General features: G+C 44.1%; 1 protein-coding gene across 5 annotated transcripts in view; it reads left to right on the plus strand.

The window, feature by feature from the left end:
* Nucleotides 1-13,114: 13,114 nt before the first annotated feature.
* The window catches only part of SS18 (SS18 subunit of BAF chromatin remodeling complex), a 63,502-nt gene continuing 49,194 nt past the window's right edge, over nt 13,115-27,422 (plus strand). For 2 of the 5 annotated variants that reach the window (XM_073331345.1, XM_073331348.1), the window contains exons 1-3: nt 13,117-13,308; nt 15,324-15,400; nt 19,273-19,357. In XM_073331345.1, coding sequence (XP_073187446.1) covers nt 13,240-13,308; nt 15,324-15,400; nt 19,273-19,357 — 231 coding nt within the window. In that variant the 5' untranslated portion in view covers nt 13,117-13,239. Of the gene's footprint in view, nt 13,309-13,330; nt 13,407-15,323; nt 15,401-19,272; nt 19,358-27,422 lie in introns of those variants that run through there. The other 3 variants (XM_073331344.1, XM_073331346.1, XM_073331349.1) reach the window with 3 other exon arrangements.

Raw genomic sequence — 27,422 nt, forward strand, 5'->3', positions numbered from 1 at the left:
TCTGTGCTTTTTTGTCACCAAGGCACTATATAAGAGAAATGGCACCAATGATTATTAATGCTGATAAAATCAACTCTGCAATCTATTTTTGGTCAAACATAGCTATGTATTCCTTGTTTTTGTGTTTCATTGTACCATTTATTACTGGTCATTTATTATCAAATGACATAGATTTCTTGAAGATCCTCTCCAAAAAATAATATATGGTGATTCTTAGATTGTAGTATATAAATAAAGTTCCATAACCAAAGAGCACAGTGTGAAAATACCCAAAATACTATACAGCTCTGATTATCCTTCTGAGATTAAAATAGAAGTAATATAAAGAGAATATAAATAATAAAGTGGATTGAAGAGTAGAAAACCAAAAGGTCAAACAAATAGGATAGAGTTAAACCATGAAAGCAGCCTCATATTGGGAGGCAAGTGGGCGCTCATGCTCTATCCAGTCATCACCACTACCATTTATAGAGCTCACGGGTGTGGGGGACAATATTTTTTTCCTCGGATAAGGGGGTTAGAAGTGTCACTGCAGCTGCTTCAAGTTGTGACGCTTTGGTTCTTCAAAGGTAGGCCTCATACATTGCCCTCCTGTCATTTGCTACCTCTAATGTTTGAATCTGATATGCTAACATGCTATGCATTATGGGGCATCTCAGATCATGCCTCATAATGCATAACACAATAACATGCTAAATTCAAACTCAAGAAACAACAGAGGGTGGACAGAACCACCAAAGGTGCCTACACCTCCTGTGCCTCCTGGTCCCATGCTTCTCCAGTGGTCATGCTCCTCCCCCAGGATACATCTTTGGATCCAAGTTCTGTTGGATCTGAACCCCCGACAGTAAAAACTCAGACTCCTAGATCAATGGGATGTGTTTTTATCTCCCAGTTAATGGATGGGTTTTGGGGTCTCTAAGTCCTGAGGCTTCCTGGGAGATTTCCCTGTAAGACAGTACAAACCGGCATAAAAGCTTTGTGAATTTTTAATTTTTACCAATACTCATAAGATCACAAGAAATGGGCTGTGCTCCCTTTCTCAATCTTAATCATAGCGTTTTTGGGGATGGTGATACTCAGTTTTAGTGGGAGTTACAGATGCTCTGCATTCAGGATCAGGCCCTCTGACAGAAAACTTGTATCTGGTATCATTCTGACTCCATCTTGCTGTTGCATATTGCTGATGAGTGTTGGCAAAGCAGGAATCACGTCCTGTGGTAATTTAAAGTTTGTTCCTCTCTGGTTAATGGTGATGATTCTTCAGAAGGCCAATGATAGCTCATAAAGGGGAAAGGGTGCCTGAGGCCATCTCTGCAGAAAAGGCTTCTCCGTGACAGCGTTATTGTTTTTCAAAGGAGGAAGCAAGTCACCAAGACCTTGCTACAGCAGTACTTGGTAGCAGATGCCATCCCATGTGTACCTGTTCTGATCTGCTGTATTGACACACAGAAGTGAAAAAGTCACTGCACTGTAATACTTTGCCTTACTTGTCCTGAAAGAAACTGTTAACCTTTAGGAAGTTTTATAGAACTTTCAGCTCTAAGGGGAGTTAGATTAGACAGTGTTATTTTTTTTTTTTTTATTTATAGCATACATTCCTACTAGCAGGAGATTCCCCTTTGAAGAATAAAATCAAGGCTCTGAAAGATTTTCTCACAGTTGCAGCCCTGCTTGTTCCCATTTGTGCTGACTGTTGAACATGACATGCATTTCTTATTCTAAGTATTTATATTTGCAAACTAACATGTCAGATACTAGAATCAAAATTTAGCATCACAATGATTTTCTCTGGTTTTGTTACTGTCTCTCTGGAAGATGGTGTAGACACCAATATCTTTGTAATGTGCAATATTGTTTGCGTAGTTCATTTTATATCAGGACATAGACGCTCATATTTCAAGTGTTACTCTTTATTAATATGCCACACAATGGCCGATGCACGGCATAAATGTCAAAATTGAAAGAACCAGGCAAGAAGTAACAAGTCAATAAATAGAACAAGTTCAAAACAACTTTCCCCTCTTGATAGAATTTCTTTTATGAAGTAAAAAGCACCATAAGAGTCAAACCACATCACAGTTGAAGGCATTCCCCCAGCCAATGTAGTGCTCGGTAACGGGGTAGCTAGCCCCTTAAATGAAATTGGGCCCAGCGCTCCTGTTCCAGTCCAAGTCCTCTCTAGTTTTATGGAATAAGGAGGATGGGTCTGCCCCTAAGAGTTATAAATGAGAGAGAACAGGATGACTATAGAGTGCAGAACTAGAGTTCAGGGAGCAAGCTGGGGTTTTTTAGAGAAGTACAGTGTGCTTAGCAGAAGACATGGGCTGAGAGCTGCAGGGAGGGGATATACCTGAAGGAGGGAGCACTGAATGTTTCCCTAGTTGGGCAGCAGAGCCAGATCAGGCTGGTGAAGGCAGGCAGGTGGTGGCAAGTGGGGTGGGTGTCACCTACAAACTTTCCTGACCTGACAGCCATTTTCTAGAGAGGGCTGAGAGCTGCAGAGGGGGATCTCTGAGGCAAGGGTGAAAGTAATATTAAATTCTTACCGGTATGGGGGCCGGCTCTGGCCCTCAGAAGGGGCGGGGCCTCAGGCAGAAGGGGCGGGTCTGGGAGGTCAGCCTTCCCCAGCCAGCCCATCCGTGCTGTCTGGTCCCCGCTGCCCGGGCTCCGGCAGTGATTTAAAAGGGCCTGGCGCTCCGGCTGCTGCTGTGGTAGTGATGGCGGCAGCTGGCACCTCGGGGCCATTTTAAATCGCCGGCCCCGGGGCAGCTGCCCCTTTTGCCTCTCCCCCAGTGTTGATGGCTGGGGAGGGGGCGGCAAAAGGGGCAATGATGTTAAAGTGCTGCCTCCTCTATCAGGGCCGCTGATAGAGGAGGCAAAGTGGGCAGCAATGTGAAAGCGCTGCCGTGGCAGCGCTTTAACGTGGGCTGCGTATGGGCCGGTACCGACTTCTTACCAGTACACCTCACCGGCCCACTTTCACCCCTGGTCTGAGCTGAAGCAGAGAGAGCTGAAGTCTGGGGAGGGATGAGCCTGCCCAAGTCTCTGGGTCACTAGAACCAAATGTGAGAATGTAACAGGATGGAGAATTGCCCCAGCTGGAGGGCTTGGAGTGACACATCGTGAGATGTCCCAGGGAGTCGAAAGAGAGAGTTGTATTTAATGTGTTGATGGATTGTGCAGACTTTAAAGATTGAATGTACTACCTGGTCTGTGTTGGAGAATTCTGAATTATAGTTATTGTGTATGTGCACAGGGCTTTTTTTTTATTTTATTTTTATTTTTTGTAATGAACCCTATGGGCTATTTATACTTGCAGTGTTTGAATAGAATTACTGGGGCCACTGAAAGAGAAAAACAGACCTGGAGATACGTGGGTGGCAGCCTGTCCTACAGCACAATATATATGTTTAACAAAGGAAAGTTTTTAATTAAAGAAACAGAACTTGACTTATGTTTAAAATTCAACTGTTCAAGTAAGCAAAAGTCAAAAAGCAGGCCCTATAAGAATGGCCATATTGGCTCAGACCAATGGTCCATCTAGCCCACTATCATGCCTTCTGACAGTGGCCAATGGTAGGTACTTCAGAGGGAATGAACAGAACAGGGCATTTATCAAATGATCCATACCCTGTCATCCAATCCCATCTTTTGGCAGTCAGCGGCTAGGAATACCTAGAGCATGGGGATGCATCCCTGACAACCCTGGCTAATACCCATTGATGGACCTATTCTCTATGAACTTATCTAATTCTTTTTTGAATCCGGTTATCATTTTGGCCTTCACAACATCCTTTGGCAGTGAGTTCCACAGGTGGACTGTGTTTTGTGTGCAAAAGTACTTCTTTTTATTTGTCTTAAACCTGCTACCTATTAACTTCATTGGGTGACCTCTGGTTCTTGTGTTATGTGAAGGAGTAAATAACATTTCCTTATTCACTTTCTCCACACCATTTGTTATTTTACTACCATCTACTACTTTACAACTGGATTCACTAGCATGGACCTATCCACCTGTGAGGAACCCCAGTGAGTTCACTGCATCAGCAGATCTAGTTGCAGGTGTGACGTTGCACTCCATATGTTTATGGAAATATGCTTATAAGTGTAAATATGATGTAACTGGAATATGCTTTATGCAAAAGGTGTCTTGTAAGGTATCATTACAAAGCTTATAATCTGGTATTTTTCCATTTAGAAGGAGGGGTGAGTGTGACTGTTCTTAATGTTTCCTTTGAATAGTGTGGGGGTGCCTCAGTTTCCCCTGTGCAGTTCTTAAGTATCTAGGTGGTGGGGTAAGGGTGTATGATCATTGCAGAGCCCTAGAGGGCAGGTGTGTGCAGGGGTCTGGACACAGAGAAAGGCTGACACCCTGTTTCCTGGCAACTGATGGCCTGGGCCCTTCCCCCCTGCAAGGTGAGAGCTAAAGGGTTGGAGAACAAAGGAATCAGGTGACCTCCTGGCCCGGGAAAGGGGAAAGCCTAGAGGAGGAGGGGCTGGAGGGAGTTTCAGTTTGGGGCTGGCTGGGACATGGAGTGAAGGGCAGATGTGGTTGTCTGGCTCACTGCCCCCCAAAATGGACCCAGCTGAGGGGTCCTGTTCTCTGCACCTGCAAGCTCTGTTTTAGACAATGTTCCTGTCGTCTAATAAACCTCTGTTTTCCTGGCTGGCTGAGAGTCACATCTGACTGCGGAGTTGGGGTGCAGGACCCTCTGGCTTCCCCAAGACGCCGCCTGGGTGGACTCGCTGGGGGAAGTGCACGGAGGGGCAGAGGATGCTGAATGCTCCGAGGTCAGACCCAGGAAGGTGGAAGCTGTGTGAGCTGTGTGTCCTGAAGACAGGCTGCTCACAGAGAGGAGACTCCCCAGAGTCCTGACTGGCTTCATGGGGAGCAGTTCCAGAGCATCGCCCAGGGACTCCGTGACAACTGGTGGTAGCGGTGGGATCTACTGCACCCCATGGATGGCACTTCCTGCAGTAAGTGACTGGGGAGCAGTAAAACGAAGGGGGATTGACGAGGACCAGGCGTGCTGAAGGCTCAGAGAGGAGTGGTGTCGGGAGGCGGTTAACCCCTGGGAGTGTGTGACCAGAGTGAAGGACTTTTGCAGTAACAGGGTCCCCCAGGGGATTGCAGCGAGCGGTCCCAGGGGCGGAGGAGTCTGCAGCTCGACCCTGGCAAAGAGGTGGTGACCTCGAGAAGGGCTGGCACACTAGGGATTCTCCCTGGAAACTGTGGGGAGCTGAAAGCACACAGGCCTGTGAATCCACAACAACTTGGGAAGAGCGGAGTGATGGCCTGTCACCGTCTCCTTAAGAAGGACATTGTAACCCTGTGCAGAAAGGAAGGGTTGAGCATTGGAAAGTTCACCAAAGCACAGTTAATCGTGCAGCTGGAGGAGGAGGACGACCACTCTAAGGAACAGATTTCTGACCCCAAATGGGGCTATAGCAGGATCTGGGAGCAGCTGGAGTGGTAGCCAGACATCGCCAAGACTCCTGTCCCAGACCAGATGAGGGTCTTCATGATTGGGTTCCCCATCCGGGGATCAGAGATGGATGGGATTGGAGCTGAGTCCGAGAGAGCAAGAGGACTGTGAGAGACGGCGAGAGCCCGAGAAAGAGCTGCAGAAGCAGCAGCTGCATGAACTGGCGATGGTGGAGCGGAGAGGCATAGGGGACCTCCCAGGGGTGAGTGGGGATAGACCCCGGGATGCCAGTTCTGCAGGGAACCTCGAGACTAAATTGCTGCCCTTGGTTAAGGAGGAGGATAACCTTAACTTTGGTTAAGGTGGATGCCCACCTCACTGCCTTTGAGCAGGCTGGCGATTTGAACCAGGGGGACCCTGTGGAAAAGCCCCGGTGTCTAGCTCCCTTGCTGGGTCCCAAGGCCACAGACTCCATCAGCCAGATGGGTGGGGAGGTGGACAGGCTCCCACTCCTGGTCCTAACCTATATGTCTGTGTGGAGTTTCCTGGGGTCAGGCCCCTCGGACCTCCAGTGGGAGCGGAAGGTGATGGTCAATGGGGAGACATTCCTGGGGTGGCGAGAACCTGGGACAGAGAGGACTGTTGTCAGGCCCTGGGTGTTGCAGCCTCAGAGGCTGAGGGGCTGTGTGAGCTGGGTGAGGGTCCCAGGAACGAAGCCCCCCGCCCTGCCTACGGCCCAGATCCTTGTGCAGTCACAGGAGGGGTTGGGCTAGCTGGTCGTTGTGGTGCTCCAGGATACCAGCTGCGAGACCCTGTTGTGAGTTGACTTTGTCTCTTTGGGACAGGATCCAGGCCCTGCTCCAGTAACTGCCAAGGGTTTGAATATGAATCCAGGGAACCAATCAGTGGAGAGGGAAATGGTCAGTGAAAATGCAGATGACCTGGCTGGCAGCAGGGAGGAGCTGCTAGGCTCAGGGTACCTCCCTGCCTGTAACCAGACCCCTGAGGCTCCCTGCCCCCATGCACACCGGAGAGGGGGCTCAGGCTGGCTCTGATGCAGTGAGGAAAGCAGCGAGCTCGCTGCCTACCCCCACTGGGACAGCAAGGGCAGCGCTGAGCACAGTGGGAGCTGAGACCCCAGCTGAGTGGGGGGAGACACAGGCAGGGCAGGGTATCTGTTGGGAGTGGCAAGATGCTTGGTAAGGAAAGTTTGGATGAGCCTAGGCAGCCTTGTGAACTGATGGCTTTGTCTAGTCAGCAGTGTGGGAAGGCGAGGAGAGTGGAAGATGAGTGTCCCTGTACCTTACCTATTACCTGGGTGGAGAAGTGTGACAATGAAGGAAATGTGCCTGTGTCTGTCAGGGGTATTGACTTGCCTGTGGAGGGAGCTACCCTGATCTCTAAGCAGTTGTCTGTGACCAGCCTTGTGTGCTGGGACAAGGGGAATGAGATCCCAAGCTGTGTGTCTGGGAAAGGAGAAAGTGTGTCCGGCTCTTCTTTGTCTGTGGAGCAGACAGAAGGGGCCTTTCAACCTGTGATGGTTGAGGGTAGTGCAGTTGTCTCAGAGTTTGTTCTGGATTCAGCTAAAGCCCAGGAAGGGAACAGGCGGATTCGTTGGGGGAAGCCAGAGGGTCCTGCACCCCAACTCCGCAGTCAGACGTGACTCTCAGCCAGCCAGTAAAACAGAAGTTTATTAGACGACAGGAACATGGTCTAAAACAGAGCTTGCAGGTGCAGAGAACAGGACCCCTCAGCTGAGTCCATTTTGGGGGGGCAGTGAGCCAGACAACCACGTCTGCCCTTCACTCCATGTCCCAGCCAGCCCCAAACTGAAACTCCCTCCAGCCCCTCCTCCTCTAGGCTTTCCCCTTTCCCGGGCCAGGAGGTCACCTGATTCCTTTGTTCTCCAACCCTTTAGCTCTCACCTTGTAGGGGGGAAGGGCCCAGGCCATCAGTTGCCAGGAAACAGGGTGTCGGCCATTCTCTGTGTCCAGACCCCTGCACACACCTGCCCTCTAGGGCTCTGCATTGATCATACACCCTTATCCCACCACCTAGATACTTAAGAACTGCATAGGGGAAATTGAGGCACCCCCACACTTTTCAGAGGAAACATTAAGAACAGTCCCACTTTGTCATAGTGAGGTCCAGAGAGACAAACGATTCCCGCCTTGTGCCAAAGCTATAAAAGGGGGTGGAACAGAACAAAGGGGCTGCCAGTCATGAGAAATCCCCTAGTTAGCACCTGAGCTGGAACTAACAAGGACTGTACCAGGGGAAAGGATTGGGCCCAGACTAGGAAGGAGTCTAGTCTGTGAAAGAAGCTTAACGGAACATCTCTGAAGGTGAGATTTTACCTGTAAACAGTTTCTTAATGTATTAGGCTTAAGCTTGTGTGTTTTTTCTTTATTTTGCTTGGTGACTTACTTTGTTCTGTCTGTTATTACTTGAAACCACTTAAATCCTACTTTTTATACTTAATAAAATCACTTTTGTTTATTAATTAACCCAGAGTGATTAATACCTGGGGGAGCAAACAGCTGTGCATATCTCTCTATCAGTGTTCTAGAGGGCAGATAATTCATTAGTTTACCCTGTGTTAGCTTTATACAGAGTAAAACGGATTTATTTGGGGTTTGGATCCCATTGGGAACTGGGTATCTGGGTGCTGGAGATAGGTAACCTGCTGAGTGGTTTTTAGTTAAAGCCTGCAGGTTTGGGGGCGTGGTTCAGACCCTAGGGTTGTGTTGCAGCAGGCTAGCATGTCTGGGTCAACAAGGCAGGGTACTGGAGCCCCAACCTAGCAGGGAAAATTGGCTCAGAGGTAATTCCAGCATGTCCAGTGACAGTCCCAAGAGGGGTATCTGTGACTGAACCCATCACAGCAGGATCACAGCCTAACCCAGTTAGACTGGGGAAACACTAAAGATCTTTCTGTATTTTTCTTTTTCTTTCACAGTTACCAAAACTTGCTGCTTAATTTATATCACTCCCTTAGAATTTGCAGCTGTTGTTCTGTGGTATTATTGTGTGTTTTAAAATCTTTCTTAATGGGATGAGAAAATAGTCTCACCTGAAGAAGGCCTCAAACACAACCTCTTGCTCTATTAGAAAGATCTAAATGACCCAAGTTACCAAAACAAAATCTAGAGAACAAACCCCTAATTACCTATTTCCGGCCCATCCAGTTATGTCAAAGTAGACACAAGCTGGTGGAATCACCTTGAAATTCTCTTTGGCTAACTCTGATTGTCAGCCTGATAACCTTGAAAATGAGGGTGTTACAATGACCAACCAGCTTTATGTTTGCCTTAATATGAAAGAGAATTTTTCCTGGTCCCTTTTCTAGTCTGGCTCCTCTTTTGTTCTGGGTAAGCTCTTGAAATAGAGCTAATACAGAGGGCAGGATATTGCAGTCCTTTTTTTCAGGAGAATCCTTGGCAGGCACTATTGTTGTTGGGAGACTGGACTCATTGCCGGAATCAGCATAGATTATAGGTTTCTGTTTCTCCAAAAGTAAAATGAATCAATTACAATGTAATGAGGTGTTTGGGTGCAATCATGAAGGGGCTAATCATTCCTGACCTACTGTTGACTTCATCTCAATAAGAAGCTTTCTCTTTGTTGTCCTTGAGACTTGCCTCCAGAGAACAGCCTCTCTCCTCCAGGCTCTGGGAAGAGGAGTGAAAGACAGGGAGCAAAGTACCTTATAATAAGTGGTCCATCTCCTTCACCCAAAATATGTAAAACCTCAAAATCCTCTTAACAATAAAGGGAATAAACTCTCAAAAGTGGAGCTGGAAGAGAGGTGGTGGAAAGAGCAGGATCAAATGTTTGTTTGCTGTTTGAAACACTTGGTGGTGATCTAGACTTATGTATCAAAATTACAATTAAATAATGTTAAGGTTGTGACTAATTCGCAAAAGCAAAGAAATGCACAATTAAGGAGAAAATGTACCATATGTCCTCCAAAACCAAGGCATATTGCAGCACATTAAGAAAGACATAAAGGAGACCCCCTGTTGTGGTTATGTGTTCTGAGACATGTTGTATACTTCCATTGTAGCTGTTTCCTTGCCTGTGTGAGCTTGTGCCATTATTTAAATATAGTTGGTGTGTAATATTTCTCCATGTTAAAATGGTGTTTTCCATAAACTTACTGTTGGATCAGATGCAATTGTTGTTAATGAATGAGGAAACCCTTCAGCAACCTTGACATTAACATTGTGAATGTAAAACTATCCTAGAGAAAGGGGTACAGATAGTTTTATTGTAAAACTGTCAGCAGTGGGGGACAAAGTGTTTGCTGGTTGCATGAACTCTTATTCATGGACCTCTCTGCACTGAAATGGTTCCAATACTTTATTTTGGACCAGTCTCAGAGGTTTGTGATGAGCAACTACTTGCATCTTGGGTCTTCACTTGAGGAATTCCTTAAGGCTCAGTCCCCTCCCCCACATCTTCTTCATAACTTATATCAAAGCATGGGAGGATAGGAGGTGACAGCATACGTTCAAAGTGACCAGTATGTGGATGGTATCTACCTTGGCACTTCAACATCAAACATTGTCACAGGGTGGCTGGCCCTTTTAAAAGAAGCAGGTCTAGGCCCCACTGCTAGAACAAGAACTCCCAGTTTGGCCAATTAAGAGGGCAGGGCAGCACCTAGGGCTATAAAAGTCAGCAGTCAATAAGGAAGAGGGAGCAAAAGCAGTAGGAAGTTCCCTGGGAGAGGTTGCTAGAGTCCTGGGTAGGCCAGAGGGAACTTGCTGAAGAAAAAGTGTTTCTAGGTAGAAAGCCCTGGGAGGTGGTGCTCAGTTAAAAAGGCACAGAAGAATCTTGCAGTAGGCCCTGAAGCAGGTTATGGGTGCGGGTAGAAGAAAGCACTTTGAATACTTGTCAGTGTCTATAACATCTGTCAAGGGCCTCGGCACTTCAATTGTCAGGATAGCCTGCTGACTTGGGATCCTCCTGAATGCCTTATTATTATTTTTTAGTCCCAAATAACTGCAGCTGCTTTAAAAAACAAAACTTTTCCATTTACAGCTGGCTAGGTGACTGCACCCTCTTCTTTCAGAATCTGATTTGGCCACTGTGCTCTATGCACTCATGACCTTTAGAGTTTTTCAGGTATGGACTCTCTAAACCAGTGATACTCAGATTGAGGCTCCAGAGCCATAAGTGGCTCTTTAATGCATCTCCTGTGGCTCTTTTCAGCATGTGATATTAAAATACTGTGTGTTTGGTTAATGTGTGTTTTGGTTAATTTTGGTTATTAATTAACCAATTAGATACTTTTACTATGTTATTAACCAATTGTAGTTGATAAAATAATACTTGGTCAGTCATTTTGCTGTGAGAATTTTATTTTTATATATAAATATTTCCCCAGTCATACTGTTTACATATGAATATATAATATTATAGTAAATGAAACAAAAAGTTCACACTGCTGTGGTTCTTTTGGGTAATGTTGATTGCTAATTTGGCTCCTGAACCACTGAGGTATCACTACTCTAAACCTGAAGTCAATCTGGGCATTGCACTATCTTGGCAGTTATCCCATAAGTGTAGAACTCACTCCCAGAATACATCAGTATAATTATCGCTCTTACCACCTTCAGAACAAAATGTCAAAAGAGGGAGGTTGTCTTCTGATTTTTGCTTTCCCACAATAATAATAAAACTGAGCGGGAGAGGGGGAAGGAAACTAAAAAGATACCATGGAGCTGAGTGACACACAAAAACATAGATATGTAATGAAGCTGCTGAATCATTAATAGGCACTACTCTCCCTCCTTAGGATGACCTGGAGTGAAAGGACTGAGCCAAAGGTTTTTCTGGAAAGGGCAGCAAGCCAGATCAGTATCAAGTCAATAGAAGGCACTGTATAAGCTGAAAAGAGAATCCCTTTCTGATGGGAGCAGAGAGAATCAGGCACAGTGAGAGAGATGGTGGGGTGGTAAGGAAATGTGATAGACTGATGCCTGTAAGCTGCTGGGAACTGGCTGTGGAGGAAAAAAATAGGGAAAAGGACCTGATGGGTAGTTACAGTTAAATCCTGCGAAAACAGAAGCTGAGGAAAGAGGCCAACCCAGAGTAGGACTGAGAAGGTGAGAATAGGTTGGTAGGCGGTAAACAGCACGCCTGCATGATGGCCAGGCTGCTCCTGAGAATCAGTGGGGATAGTGCTTGAGGAGAGTGGTCTGAGCAGTGAGCCAAGGATCTGAGCCAGCAACCAGCTGAAGGAGAGCAATAATCAATGTCTGGGAGCAGACTTGCTTGTACTTCTTGGTGTGCTATTGTGTATTGTCACCCATCAAAGGACACAGACCAAAACCATACCAAAGAAACCATGTGACGAGCTCCCAACACAACACCACAATGCAATAGGTAAGGAAGAACAGGCCTGTGAGAATGACAGTCTAAGGCTATGTCTGCACTAAAATGTGTGACTATTCTACCCCCCCCCCCCCGAGCAACATAAGTTATACTAACATGAGTTTGTGTGTACAGCTCTCTTGCTGACGTAGCTTATGCCACTCATGGAGGTGGGTTTTTTATGCTGACGAGAGAGCTCTCTCCTGCCAGCATCGAGCATCTTCACCATACACACTGCAGCGGTGTAGCTGTACTGGTGCAGCTGTGTATAGATATGGCCTAAGACTATCTCCTCCCCAAACAGCAGTGGACTTAAAAAGAAACTATTTCTTAAATTTGTAGGTTGGAAATTCTCTTCTCTCATTTGCAACTAGCATCTTATACTTGTGCCTACAATCTTTGCATCCTTTCTTTCCTGGTAATCTAGAAAAGAATCATCTTACTTTATAGATTGGTTTATTTTGGGGGACTTTCAAACATAGGTATTATTGCAGAACCAGGGCTAAGAGTTTTAATTAGTAATTTTTTTCTGCAGCGCATTAAACTAAACTAGTTTTAGCAAGTGTTGGTCCTGCTTCAGCAGTAAAGCAGCACTGGGTGGTAGTGCACTTGGCTAAGCTAACAGGTAAAGAAACAAAACCAAGCTGTTTCATTTGAGGCAGCCCAAGGTGTTCTGAGGGATTTGGCAATGTAATCTAATTCCATTTCGGGTTGTTCCTTGACACGTTTTGTGTATCGGTTCTGGCAAGTCAGTTCCAGAATAAAGCCATCTGTGTCCCTGCACATGTTGAAGTGTCACAGCTGCAGCTTCCCAGCCGGGTTCTTTAAAGCGGCCTTGACCCCGCAGCAGCGGAGTCGCCGGACCTCTCCCCGGGGGCTGAACGAGAGGCGGAGCAGATGCGAAAGGCAGGATCACGCGCCTCCCAAGACTCCTCCCCCTCGCTGCCCCGGCCGGGAGCGCAATGAGTGGGCGCAACCAAGGCTGGGGGCAGGGTGGGACTCGCCGCTTTCCCCTGTAAAGTGAGCACTTCCCCCTGCTCCCAGCCACACCACTTACAGCCTGTCTCAGGCTGAGAGCTCTGGGTAGGAATGTACCATATTCGCTCAAGGGGGGGGGAACGGAATGTGTAACGAAGAGGACGCGTTTAAAGCAGCCAAGAGGGCGCTCCCTGTCAGTGGAGCTGCTTCTCGCTAAGCGGAGCGATGGGGTCCCAGTGTTGCTGGGGCTGCCACCCGCGGTCGGAGGAAGGGGGGGCAGTGGCAGGGAGGCTTATCTCCCCCTCTTCGCGACCGGGATGGGATGGCCCCACGAGCCGTCACGCCCCGTCCCCCTCGCGGTGGTGGATGTTCTTCTCGGATCGCTGCCTCCTCCCGCCGCTGCTTCGTCCGCGGCCAGGGCTCTGGAGCCTCCTACGCGCAGGGACCCGACATGTCGGTGGCATTCGCGGCCCCGAGGCAGCGGGGGAAGGGCGAGATCACGCCGGCCGCCATCCAGAAGGTGAGGGAGGGGCCAGGCCGGACTCGGGGCTGCTTCCGGCCCGGCCGGGGGGCGGCGACTGGCCGGGGCTGGGGACGCGCTGGGCTTGCGGGCAGAGGGTAAAGGGCAAGGCTGTGGCGCTGGGGGCGAGAGCGTGTGGGGATGAGGGGGGACTGTGGAGGGGCCCGTGGGGGGTGGGACTGTGGAGGGGCTGGGGGTGCAGGAGTGGGGGGTGGAAGTACCTTTCCCAGATGTGAAAAAGAGCTCTCTATGCCTTGAAAGCTTGTCTCTCTCACCAGGAGAAGTTGGTCCAATAAAATATATCCCTTCCTCTCTCCCGCCCCCCCACCCCCCCAATACCACGTTTCTCTAATTGGGGTAATATGTTAGACAGCTAACTCTATACATGAGACGTATTCATTAGTTAATTGTCATACTTCACCTTTTTGGATAAGTAATCTTTTATAACTTTGGTCTTTGTCTAGTGTTTATTGATGAGATAAGTCAAAACTGCAGCTTCCAAATCTAGTTTTATTAATTTTTTAAAAAAATCTTGCACATTAACGAAGTGGGATTATGGTTTGAGTAGAGGCTTGGGACTCGGGGTGTTTCTCTAGGTACTGTTTTAGGCACTGCCCCTACCTTGGTATGTGCTTGTGTAAGTAAACAAGAGTTGGGGGGGAGTAAGATACGTATATTTAAGGTTATGGCCGTACTAGCACTTTTGTCGGTAAAACTTTTGTCGATTGGGGTGTAAAAAACCATCATAAGTTTCACCGACAAAAACGCTGATGTGGACAGCACTGTGTTGGCAGGAGACACTCTCTTCTCATGCCTACATAGCTACTGCTGCTCGTGGGAGATGGTTTAATTATACAGTCAGGAGAGAGCTCTCCCATCGGCATAGAGCCACTACATGGGAGATCTTACAGCAGCGCAGATGGAGCGGTACAGCTGTGTCACTGTAAGATCTGTCCTGTAGACATGGCCTCAGTATATCTTGTATCTGCAAAATAGTTTGTGTATAAATACAGAATTCTAACACTGGCACGGTTAAGGTTGCACATGCAATTTTAACGGTCATTCCTTGACTTTTATTTGCTTAATTGTACAAGTTCAATATTCTTTACATAGGAAATGTTTCAAAAATCTATTTTAGGGTCTTATAGTACTACCCATCACTAGTATCTGAGCACCTTTCACGTAAAATCGATAATCGCTAAGTCCTTAATGGTATCAATGGAATCTCTGGCAGTGGCTTTTCTCTGGTTTTGGGATAAACATCTATTTGCCTGTAGATACCTCCAAAAATGATGTCTTGGACACGGTAAGAAGTTTACGAGAAACCCATTTTGTGGAAAATTAGGAAGTGTGCCTCTTTCATTTTTGTGACTAAATTTTTTTTTTTTTTTTTTTTTACTAAAAAGTAAGTTAGCTACACATGTATTCACAAATTGAATACTTCTAAAATGTGATAGAGAAGAGTTGATACAATTTTTCTATACTCACAGAGTGCAAGTGTGCTAAAAGCTCATACATTAATCAAGTCTAATTTTAAAAGGCAGTGAGGTCTGTTTCAAAGTAAAGTTCCATTTTCTGCCCATAGCTATTGATATTCTTTTCAGATCACTAGCATTTCATAGTAGGGGAGGGGAAACTTTTTTGTTTAAGCTATTTAAAACAAATTTCTGTGCAGAGACCAAACTTGGAAAATGAAACTTTTGGAAACTTGTAGGAAATTGTGGCAAGGGAAGAATAGGAATTAGAAAGAAAATGTTTTTGCAGTGTTAACTATAGCAGTGACTTAAATCCAAAACCCTAAACTAAAAGCCATAAAACAAATAGAGAATTAAAATAGGAGGAGGAGGTAAAAGTTCTACAAATGACGTCTGTTCAAAACAAAATAAGAAAAAAGTTTTTTAAAAGCACTTTTTCAATGGTGATGTGATGTGGATGGCAGAGATTGGTCTCCCTTTTAGTTCACTTACATCAAAAGGGTATGAAACTTATTCCTGACTTCTGTTTTATTATTTCAGATGTTGGATGAAAATAACCATCTTATTCAGTGTATAATGGACTATCAGAACAAAGGAAAGACCTCAGAATGCTCGCAGTAAGATTTTAATCTAAATGTATTTTGTACCTGGTGATATCAGTAATTTAACTGGAAACCCAAACTGTTTAGATCGGCTCATTGGAGAATTGTGCTAGCGAACATACAAAAACACTGCTAATAATAGTGCACCTTTGACTTTAAAGGAGTATATGAACATCATTAAAATTTCCTTCTCTAGAAATATTGGAAGGCTGGTTCTAATTAATTAGTATACACTCGCAGTAATGTAGGGTAAAAATTAAGGGATTTAATAATAAAAATGTATAGACTTTTCTGTTGTGTGTCAGTGCTTTGATTACTTTGGGGAGGAGTTAGATTACATGCTTCAAGCCTTCCTTAGTAATTCAGAGTAGTAGGGAGAGGAGCTGATACTACTTTGAAGGCTCTGTTTGCGGACATATCCAAGAACTTCGTACTCCTCCACCTATCCCAAATCTCTTCTGAAAGGCCATGTATCATGACAAGTCTGATGTTTGGTGAGGAAGGGTTGGATGCATCATCCTCTAGAGTGAGCCAATGCTGATCTTTCAATTAGAAGCATTCCAACACAAATCTGAATGCATTAACATAATGGTACTTGCAAGCATGGCTAGGCCATGAGTGAAGGGCATAGTGTGGTCATGATCCGGTTCCTGCGAGTAGGCCAGCTCCCTTTCCTGTCTGGATTGCTCCACATCCCCAGGTGAGCACCTTCCCAAAAAAGGATTATGCCTGTACCTCTACATGTAAACTTTAAGTGTGAAATTTACTTCTGATTTTCACTCTGTCTTCTTGACTACTGGGGAAACACTCCGTACAAGAAGAAAAGGAGTACTTGTGGCACCTCAGAGACTAACCAATTTATTTGAGCATAAGCTTTCGTGAGCTACAGCTCACTTCATCGGATGCATACTGTGGAAAGTGTAGAAGATCTTATTATATACACACAAAGCATGAAAAAATACCTCCTCCCACCCCACTCTCCTGTTGGTAATAGCTTATCCAAAGTGACTACTCTCCTTACATTGTGTATGATAATCAAGGTGGGCAATTTCCAGCACAAATCCAGGGTTTAACAAGAACGTCTGGGGAGGGAGGAGGGGGGGTAGGCTACCTTGCATAATGACTAACCCACTCCCAGTCTCTATTCAAGCCTAAGTTAATTGTATCCAATTTGCAAATGAATTCCAATTCAGCAGTTTCTCGGTGGAGTCTGGATTTGAAGATTTTTTGTTGTAAAATAGCGACTTTCATGTCTGTAATCGCGTGACCAGAGAGATTGAAGTGTTCTCCGACTGGTTGATGAATGTTATAATTCTTGACCTCTGATTTGTGTCCATTTACTCTTTTTTACGTAGAGACTGTCCAGTTTGACCAATGTACATGGCAGAGGGGCATTGCTGGCACATGATGGCATATATCACATTGGTAGATATGCAGGTGAACGAGCCTCTGATAGTGTGGCTGATGTTATTAGGCCCTGTGATGGTGTCCCCTGAATAGATATGTGGGCACAGTTGGCAACGGGCTTTGTTGCAAGGATAGGTTCCTGGGTTAGTGGTTCTGTTGTGTGGTATGTGGTTGCTGGTGAGTATTCACTTCAGGTTGGGGGGCTGTCTGTAGGCAAGGACTAGCCTGTCTCCCAAGATTTGTGAGAGTGTTGGGTCATCCTTCAGGATAGGTTGTAGATCCTTGATAATGCGTTGGAGGGGTTTTAGTTGGGGGCTGAAGGTGATGGCTAGTGGCGTTCTGTTATTTTCTTTGTTAGGCCTGTCCTGTAGTAGGTGACTTCTGGGAACTCTTCTGGCTCTATCAATCCGTTTCTTCACTTCCGCAGGTGGGTATTGTAGTTGTAAGAATGCTTGATAGAGATCTTGTAGGTGTCTGTCTCTGTCTGAGGGGGTGGAGCAAAGGCGGTTGTATCGCAGAGCTTGGCTGTAGACGATGGATCGTGTGGTGTGGTCAGGGTGAAAGCTGGAGGCATGTAGGAAGGAATAGCGGTCAGTAGGTTTCCGGTATAGGGTGGTGTTTATGTGACCATCATTTATTAGCACTGTAGTGTCCAGGAAGTGGATCTCTTGTGTGGACAGGACCAGGCTGAGGTTAATGATGGGATGGAAATTGTTGAAATCACGGTGGAATTCCTCAAGGACTTCTTTTCCATGGGTCCAGATGATGAAGATGTCATCAATATAGCGCAAGTAGAGTAGGGGCGTTAGGGGACGAGAGCTGAGGAAGCTTTGTTCTAAATCAGCCATAAAAATGTTGGCATACTGTGTGGCCATGCGGGTACCCATAGCATTGCTGCTGATCTGAAGGTATACGTCGTTCACCTGCACATCCACCAATGTGATATATGCCATCATGTGCCAGCAATGCCCCTCTGCCATGTACATTGGTCAAACTGGACAGTCTCTCCGTAAAAGAATAAATGGACACAAATCAGATGTCAAGAATTATAACATTCATCAACCAGTCGGAGAACACTTCAATCTTTCTGGTTGCGCGATTACAGACATGAAAGTCATATTTTACAACAAAAAAACTTCAAATCCAGACTCCAGCGAGAAACTGCTGAATTGGAATTCATTTGCAAATTGGATACAATTAACTTAGGCTTGATTATAGACTGGGAGTGGCTTAGTCATTATGCAAGGTAGCCTATCTCCCCTTGTTTTTTCCTACCTCCCCCTTTTCCCCCCCTCGACGTTCTTGTTAAACCCTGGATTTGTGCTGGAAATTGCCCACCTTGATTATCATACACATTGTAAGGAGAGTGATCACTTTAGATAAGCTATTACCAGCAGGAGTGTGGGGTGGGAGGAGGTATTTTTTCATGCTTTGTGTGTATATAATATCTTCTACACTTTCCACAGTATGCATCCGATGAAGTGAGCTGTAGCTCACGAAAGCTTATGCTCAAATAAACTGGTTGGTCTCTAAGGTGCCACAAGTACTCCTTTTCTTTTTGCGAATATAGACTAACACAGCTGTTACTCTGAACTCTGTACAAGGCTTCTGTGCTCTGTGTCACAATGGGCTAAATTCTGTCTCAATGTTAATTTATTGTATCACCATTAAATACACTTCATTCTTATTCCTCTTGAACAATGAATTCTGCAGCAAAATGCTAAATTCTGTGGTATCTTGGAAAATTGCCAAATTCCAGGGTCTTTTAGCCATGGGGTCCTGAGTGAGATGACTGAGGTTGTCCACCTCTACGAGCCATCTTTGAGGGTTTTTTGCAGACTCCAGCAGATATTGGCTTATAACCTTGAAAGCATGACCAGATTATTTTTGTAACCAAGATTAGAAATGTAATTTTCCTTTAAGAAAAGGAAGTTAAGATACTAGAGCACTATTCTGCAGCAAGGATTGAATTCTGTGGTAAATTTTGCAATTGTGGAATACATGGGGCCCTGATTATATGCTGCTTATTCTGATTATATGATTGCTATATAGGTATGATCTTTTGCCGCTGGGTGCATGAGAAGGAGAGAGAAATGAGCTGTCTGTCACTAATACCTGCTTCAGGCAGCATCAAATAGTCATGTAGGGGCTCATACACAACACATTTCCCAGGTCACTCAACTGGAGCAGGACATGAAACAGACAAGAACAGGGTCACTCTGTTGCTGCTTCTGTCATAGTTACTAGGAGAATGTGCCTGAGTGGTTCCAGTACTTTTGCAAGGGAATTGCCAAAACATGGCGGGAAGGAAAATGTGGACAGTTTGGGATTGCTATAACTATCCCCATAATTTCTTGATGTACTGAAATCAGAGTTCACTGTGCCTATGTATGTAAATTAAAAGGAGGTGAATTTAAATATTGTGTCCTTAGCTTTTTTTTTTTTTTTTTGGACTTGTCTTGCTCTGTTCATTTTGATAGGTATCAGCAGATGTTGCATACAAACTTGGTCTACCTAGCTACTATAGCAGACTCCAATCAAAACATGCAGTCTCTACTACCAGCAGTAAGTACCTTTGTAAAACACTATAAACTGAGGCAGTTGTTTTCATGTGGGCTCTTGATACTGTGAGAAGGTAATTGGAGATGGCCCAAAGATTTGAACAGTTGAGTTCAGTACCCCCTGGCTGGGAAGATTAAAGTCTTTTCACATAGCTCCTTGGGACCAATACCTAACGCTGCTGGTGTCCCTTTGCTCACACTTTATGCTAGCTAAAGAAAGATTGGTGTTGTGATAAAAATAGCACCCAGATGCCCCTTGTGTAACTCAGTGGAAAGCCCCTGTATCTCCTCAAGTCAGGATTCCTGAAGTAGGAGAGTAGTTATCCAGCTAATGTAGCTGGTTCTTACACCAGTGGTCCTCCAGCCTTTTTTTTGTGGAAGTGGGGGAATGTTCATTTCTAGAGTGTGTTGCTCTCTGCAATCTCGGCTGTTGTAAGTTGTCAGCCCCCAGCTGGCTCTATCCTACTCCAGGACTGAAGCTGGGGCAGACTGGCAACCTGATGCCTTTTTGGGCCAGTATGTGATTATGTAACTAGACCATATCATGGCAACACACAGGAGTCAACGAAGATTGCCTAGGCTACTTTAACTTTGCCATTTCCTGGATGTTCAGTGCTTCAGTTTCTAACTCTGTTAATTGAACATCATTTTTATATTGTTTTAACTCCTGTGAGTATATACACTTGCAACTTTTTTCAGTTGAAGTGTTAACTCTTCTTGTCTGCTCTTCAGTCTAGCCATGATTAACTGACCTGACTTCTGCCATAGTAAGGGAAAGGAGAAGAATGTTGATGATAATAATATAGTAGCCTGCTACCTCTTAACTTTCCATGCCAGGCTTCCACATAACATAGCCCCAATCAAAAAGTCTTATTAAGTCATTGTGAATACTGCAGGGGGTTCACTGCATTTCTGGTAATGTAACTGTTTGAAATTAATATACAGTTGAAGCTTTTTCCAGTATGTTTTTTTACTTCTGTAACACAAAGGTAAACACACATCCCTTGCCAGATACAGTTTTAGTTGGTGAAAATATATAAACTATTATTTCTTCAGGCTCTGGGGAAGTGTGCTCCCATAGAGAAGCATCCCTATAATTGAGTACCTAAAGGGTTGAGTTGTGTTCAACTCAAACCAGTGCCTCTCTAGGCTTTTTTTTGTAAAGCTACCCTTGTAATACCCTATTGGAAAGGTAAAATTTTAGCCTGACTAGAGCCACTCTAATTATGAGGTCTGTGTGTAGGAGAAGATTAATGCGTTAACCCCCTTCATTTCTGGAGACCTATTGTAGATTGGTAACTTGGTTCTGGTCACAAGTGGAAATGAGTTTGACCTAATCCTGGTCCCTAGTGGACACTTCCCTGTTTGCACAACTGGATGTGGTGGTGGTGTGCACTCAAGAAAGAGGACTGAGATAAGAGGGGGTTTGCAGGTCAGGACTGAGGTTCATTTCTAATGATGTGTGTGGAAGCTTCCACAATGTGCCAATTTCTAGCTAATGGTTTTTTTCTTTTTATGACTGCTACACTTAGGGGAAAAAAACAACTTCTTGGTTGCCATTTTTAAAAAACTGTCTATATTTAATTTGATTCTGTAAAAACAAATGTAAGTTCATTCTCCAATAAGTAGATTTAAGTTTTCAGCCAAATCTTCAAGGGTTTGGTTTGCTGTGTGGTAACTTGACCAGATAATGGAAAAGAGTTCACTCAATATTTAAAATTAAAGTTTTTACAAATATGTCTGATGCTGAATAAGGTGGTTGTTTTTAGGACTGATTAGTTGCAGTTAACTCACATGATTAACACAATTAATTACGATTAAAAATATTAATCATAGGTTAATCTCACTGTTAAACAATAGAATACAAATTGAAATTTTATTAAATACTTTTGGACTTTTTCTACGTTTTCAAATATATTGATTTCAATTAAAACACAGAATACAAAGTGTATGCTGCTCACTTTATATTTTTTATTACAAATATTTGCACTGTAAAAATGATAAACAAAAGAAACAGTATTTTTCAGTTCACCTCGTACAAGCACTGTAGTGCAATCTCTTTATCGTGAAAGTGCAAATTACAAGTATGGATTTTTTTGTTGTTACATAACTGCACTTAAAAACAAAACAATGCAAAACTTTAGCGCCTACAAGTCCACTCAGTCCCACTTCTCGTTCAGCCAATCGCTAAGACAAACAAGTTTGTTACAGGAGATAATGCTGCCCACTTGTTATTTACAATGTCACCAGAAAGTGAGAACAGGCATTTGCATGGCACTTGTGTAGCCGGCATTGCAAGGTATTTACATACCAGATATGCTAAACATTTGTATGCCTCTTCATGCTTTGGCCACCATTCCAGAGACGTGCTTCCGTGCTGATGATGCTCGTTAAAAAAATAATGCATTAATTAAATTTGTGACTGAACTCATTTACCTGCATTCTGCCATATATTTCATGTTATAGTAGTCTGAGATGATGACTCAGCACATGTGGTTCATTTTAAGAACATTTTTGCTGCAGATCTGACAAAACACAAAGAAGATTTTTAAAGATAGCTACAGCTCTCGACCTAAGGTTTAAGAATCTGAAGTGCCTTCCAAAATATGAGAGGGACGAGGTGTGGTGCATGCTTTCAGATGTCTTAAAAGAGCATCTTAAAAGATGCAGAAACTACAGAACCTGAACCACCAAAAAAAGAAAATCAGCCTTCTGCTGGTGGCATCTGACTCAGATGCTGAAAATGAACATGCGTCGGTCTGCACTGCTTTGGATTGTTATCAAGCAGAATTCATCATGTCTTCTGGAATGGTGGTTGAAGCATGAAGGGACATATGAATTTTAGCGCATATGGCATGTAAATATCTTGTGATGCCAGCTACAACAGTGCTATGCAAATACTTGTTCTCACTTTCAAGTGACATTGCGAACAAGAAACGGGCAGCATTATCTCCTGCAAATGTAAACAAACTTGACTGGATGAACAAGAAATAGGACTGAGTGGACTTGCAGGCTCTAAAGTTTTAAATTGTTTTATTTTTGAATGGTTATTTTTTGTACATAATTCTACATTTGTAAGTTCAACTTTCATGATAAAGAGATTCACTACAGTACTTGTATTAGGTGAATTGAAAAATACTATTTTGTTTTTTACAGTGCAAAGATTTGTAATCCAAAAATAAGTCTAAAAGTGAGCAGTGTACACTTTGTATTCTGTTATAATTGAAATCAGTATATTTGAAAATGTGGAAAATATCCAAAAATAATTAAATGGTATTCCATTATTGTTTAACAGTGCGATTAATCACGATTAACTTTTTTAATTGCTTGAGAGCCCTGGTTGGTTTTTTTTTAATTTTTAAGAACTAAATAGTCCCAAATTGAAAAGGGGAGGCAATAACTTTAGCCAGAAAAGCTGGGAAGGCTTTCAAAGAATCAAGCAGCTGTAGTTTGACACAAGACATGTATTTCACACTTTTTTATTTATTTTTTAAAAAATTTTTCTTGGTCTCCCATCCAGGAACAGACTCTGGTGTAGGTGTGGATCTACCACCCTTATCTCTTAGGAGAGTGTGGTGAAGGAGTGGTGCTCCTGGAATGGGGGAGGAACTTCTACTAAGGGGAGCAAAGGGGGTGAAGTAACACTTTTTTGCTGGCTGTGGATCAGGAGGTGCAGATACAGAGGTCAGGGGAAGTGGTGGTGACCTATCAAGGCCCCTAGCATCTTTGCAAACATCATAAAATGCTGAATTATTAAATGACAATGATATCAGTGGCATGAAACTTCCATTGCTCACAACAGCAAGGCAGAAGTAGGAAAGGAAACCCCTCATGTGGAACCCACTCTTCTCTCCCCTCGCCCCCACCCCAGCCCCTTGATCTGATGGAGGAAGGAGTAGCAATGCTTCTAAGTGTGGGGCCACTCTTGGATATCCCTTCCACTTGACTTTGGGGTCATCAAGCATGGTACAGTTGACCTCTGGACTCTGCTGCCTTTCGCCTGGACACTTAAAGGGATCCTCCTCTATTTCCTGGACAGTGGTGGACAGTAATATGGCTGTGTAGTCCAGCACCACATGGGGTGTGGGAGGCATGTGTAAAGAGTGGGATGGGGTCTTACATTGGAATGTGGATCTATGAACAGAGGCCCAAGATTGCGATTTCCTTCCCAAGATAGGAAGAAGGGCAGGTGGAAAGCTGAGTGACAAGCAATGATGAGGTAACCCAGCTTGGCTGTAGGAGATAAGTGAGTGGGGGACAGAGAGATACTGAAATGATCCCTAGCTGCATCTCTTAAAAACATAATAAGAGTGAGAGCATTGGTCACCAACTGTCAATCGTGATCAACTGGTTGATCCTAGAAGATCTCCCAGTTGATTGCGATCTCTGGCGGTGCTAAGATAGATTTCCTGCCTACCCCAGCCCCACACTGCTCCCAGAAGCTGACATTGTGGCCCTGGGTCAGGGGTCTCCCTCTGTACGCTGCCCCTGCCTGCAAGCACTGCCCCCATAGCTCCCATTGGCCAGGAGAGCTGCAGGGGCGGTGCTTGCAGAGCGGGACAGTGTGCAGAGCAACATACCCCCTGCACAGGGGCACACTGGCCCCTTCCAGTAGCAGTGTGGGCCAGTGTATGCAGGGAGTCTGCCTTAGCCTCGCTGTGCCCGCTGCCGACCGGGAGCCACCAGAGGTAAGTGCTGCTCGGTGGGAGGCTGCACCACAGCCCTGAGCCCCCTCCCAGAGCCAGCACCCCATATCCCCTCCTGCACCCCAACACTCTGCTCGACCCAAACTCCCTCCTAGAGCAGAGCTTGCACCCCTCACCTGCACCCCTGCCCCAGGCTCAGCCCAGAGCCCACTCCTAGACTGCAAACCTCTCAGCCCCAGTCCAGAGCCTGCACCCCCTCCCAACTCACTACCCCAGTCCGGTGAAAGTGAGTGAGGATGGGGGAGAACAAGCAACAGAGCGGGAGGGCGGGAATGGAGTAAGTGCGGCGGGGCTTTGAGGAATCGGTGGGGCCTTGGGGAAGGGGTGGGGTAGATCCTGGGTTGCCCTTAGATTCAAAGTGATCTTGGGCATGTCAAAGTTGGAGACCACGGGGGTAGAGAGTTTACAAAAAAACAAACTTCTTGTCTTTGTCAAAATCTGACTGTTCAGCTCCTTGAAAAAAATTAATGGAACTCTTCTTCTGCTCCTTCTTTTTTCTCAAACTTTTAGGTGCAGCCCTTTCCCTAATTGTTTGTAGACAATCTGGAAAGTAGAACACAGAGCCAGAGTTCCTAGCACACGTAGTCATTGCCCCTTTCCTCTTCTATTCAGGGAATTTCACTTCATTGCATACTTACCAAAGCAGCGTGCACCTGCCCAGTTTTAAAACTGCCATAACATCAGTCCCTTTAATGAAGTAGAAGATAAACTATATATTCTGCATTTGGAGTGACACCTTTCCTCAAATAGAAGGTATTTGAATTTCTAAAGTGGCAAGAAATGGATTTTAGTTAGTTTCAAGGTTTTTATCTTCCTCATCCCATATCACATGGTGGAAAGAGCTTTAATAAAACCCTAAGAAAAAGATGTGTGTTGTGGAAGCATGAGTAACTTGACTCCTGAAGCTAACACATTTTTGGAGGATGTGATGTGTAATCATTTCATGCATGAAACTTAATCAAATATGGAATTCTGCTTATGAAAGAACAGCAGTACAGAATCACTGCTGTTATATAAGTGCAAAAGGCTTTTTGAATGTAGAGTGGTGGTTTTCTTTGTCCAAAAATCTAGACCGCAACAGCAGTCACTGAAATACCAGTTGCTTCTAACATAACTTCTTCAAGAGGAGAAACTACTAAGGTTACAAATAGCACCTCTATAAACTGTTAAAGTTTCTCAGCTCAAATTAATGATTGTTATATTGGATAAAAAGCTGTGGCAGTCAGATATGTATGTAGTCCTTTCATAGGCAAGAATGCTTTGGTTCTAAAAGCAAGTGTTAATATAATGCAATCTTATATTCATATAGTTCTTCTTCAGGCAGAAGGATCTCAGGCATCTCTAGGAGGTGCTTCATCTGAAATTTAAATATACCAACTTTTTGCATAAAATGTATCCATACATAGCAGGACTCCAACATTTTAGGACAGAATGGGAAGAATAAAATTCTGCTCACTGAAAATTCTGTATTTAAATTGAATGTGGAAATTGTTTAACTTGCACATACTAGTCAAGTTGTAGTTTTAAGACTACTGCTTTATAAAGAGCATGTTAGGATTCTGAAAAGAAGACTACAGTTAGTAAACTATTAGATTCTAATAATTGTATTGAGTTGTAAAGATCTAATCAGTTAAGGAACAAAACCTGAAATATAGTTTTAAAAACGCAACCTTAAATAAGCAATAACCAGATCTGACCCTACCTAGCTAGTAAGGTCTGATAATATTCTAGGTAGTATAGCATAAATTTCATTGGGTTTGTGTCTGTGCTGTGACTAGCAGTCTTGATTATAGGAGGGTAGATGTTGATATGTATGGTTTAAAAACAGAAATGGATAAGGTATGTTAGCTTCTGCCAAAGCAACACTATACCAGAGGCTATCAGCTTTTTATAAAATACTTTAAGAAGTCATAAAATTCACTGGTTCTACCCCGTTCATTCAGCTTACAAATAGCTGAGAACAAAGGGGGTAATGGTGTGGTTCATGGCTTCTCTCCCTGGGTATTCACTGTTGAGTCAGAAGACAGGCCACAATTTCCAATAGGTGTTTTTATTAACTCTCTCTGTCTCTGTTAGAAAGCTTTTCTAAGAGCAGTGTAAATAACCTTTTACACTTTTAAAAAAAATTTACTAGAGGGAATGCAATAACTCAGTAGGAAGAACGCTGGATAATAAAATGAAACAAATGATATATAACAGTAACATTCATAAAATATAACCTGCACAAAACATGAGGTCGTATTATGAAAAAGTAAGGAAAGGGGTTTCAATGTACCTATGTATTACTATGATGGATGGTGGTGGGTGAATGTACTTGCATCAGTACAAAGTCCAAGGAGCAGTTCTTAAACATAGAAGTACCAATACTGTGTAAATGCTTTAAAAACCCACAGTGCCAAGTTAGATGCTGCTATTTAGCAACAGATGGTGTTAAAAAAGGAGAATGGGCAAAATATCAGGATAGCTCCAAACAAAGTAGTGTTCCTGATGTATTCTGAACAAGCAAGTGAGGGAGCAGCCTTTCTTGGAGGATATTTCAGTAATCAAGCATCATGTTGTATATCTGTTGATGCTGTATAATTATCCATATAATGCTAATTAAGAAGTCAGTTAGCTTTCCCTGAGACCTGAGGAAGGATTAAACCATGTATGATGCTCAGATTCTTCACTCAAAGCTCCCAGTGAGCAGGGAAACTTAGGGGTAAGCCTCTTTATACAGACTATCTCTTCTTAGCAGTCAAATTTATCTTGATAAGGTAGAGGATGATAATTCTGGCACATTCAAGGTGCTGCTGTAGTAATGCAAGCATTTTGTAAGAGCAGAGACTGAATTTGAATTCCCCATGTGTTTAGAAGGGATCTCATCAAGAGCACTTGTATTTATTTTGCACAGCATGATAGCCAGGATCTCTCCAGGTGGATTACCACATTTCAAGTCTTTTGTTTATGACACACAATTGCTCATTGTTAATACTGACTTGTGTCTAGATACGACTGGAACTGCTAGCTATATCCTTTAATCATCAGAGCAGCAGCCTATGGTCCAATTGTATTAAATCCTGGTGAGGGACCAGTGTGTTTGCAATGGCTAGCTGATCCTGGTCTAAAAGCAGCAGGAGATAACCTTTAGTAATTTTTCCATATATTTCATGTTTCTGATGCTGTATGACTTATTTACACTCTTTGTAGGGTCAAAAACTATAGTTAAATATGACTTCATATTTAAGTGTATGATTTGGGTATGTTTTCCAAAAGAGCACTATTCCATTACAAACAGATGGTCAGATTCCTTTGGCTGAGTGCGGAGGGAGAATACTTCAGCTGTTAATCCCAGCAAACAGCAAAACTTCTGTCATGTCAAGA

This window comes from Lepidochelys kempii, chromosome 2 (genome assembly GCF_965140265.1).
Source record: "Lepidochelys kempii isolate rLepKem1 chromosome 2, rLepKem1.hap2, whole genome shotgun sequence".
NCBI lineage: Eukaryota > Metazoa > Chordata > Testudines > Cheloniidae > Lepidochelys > Lepidochelys kempii.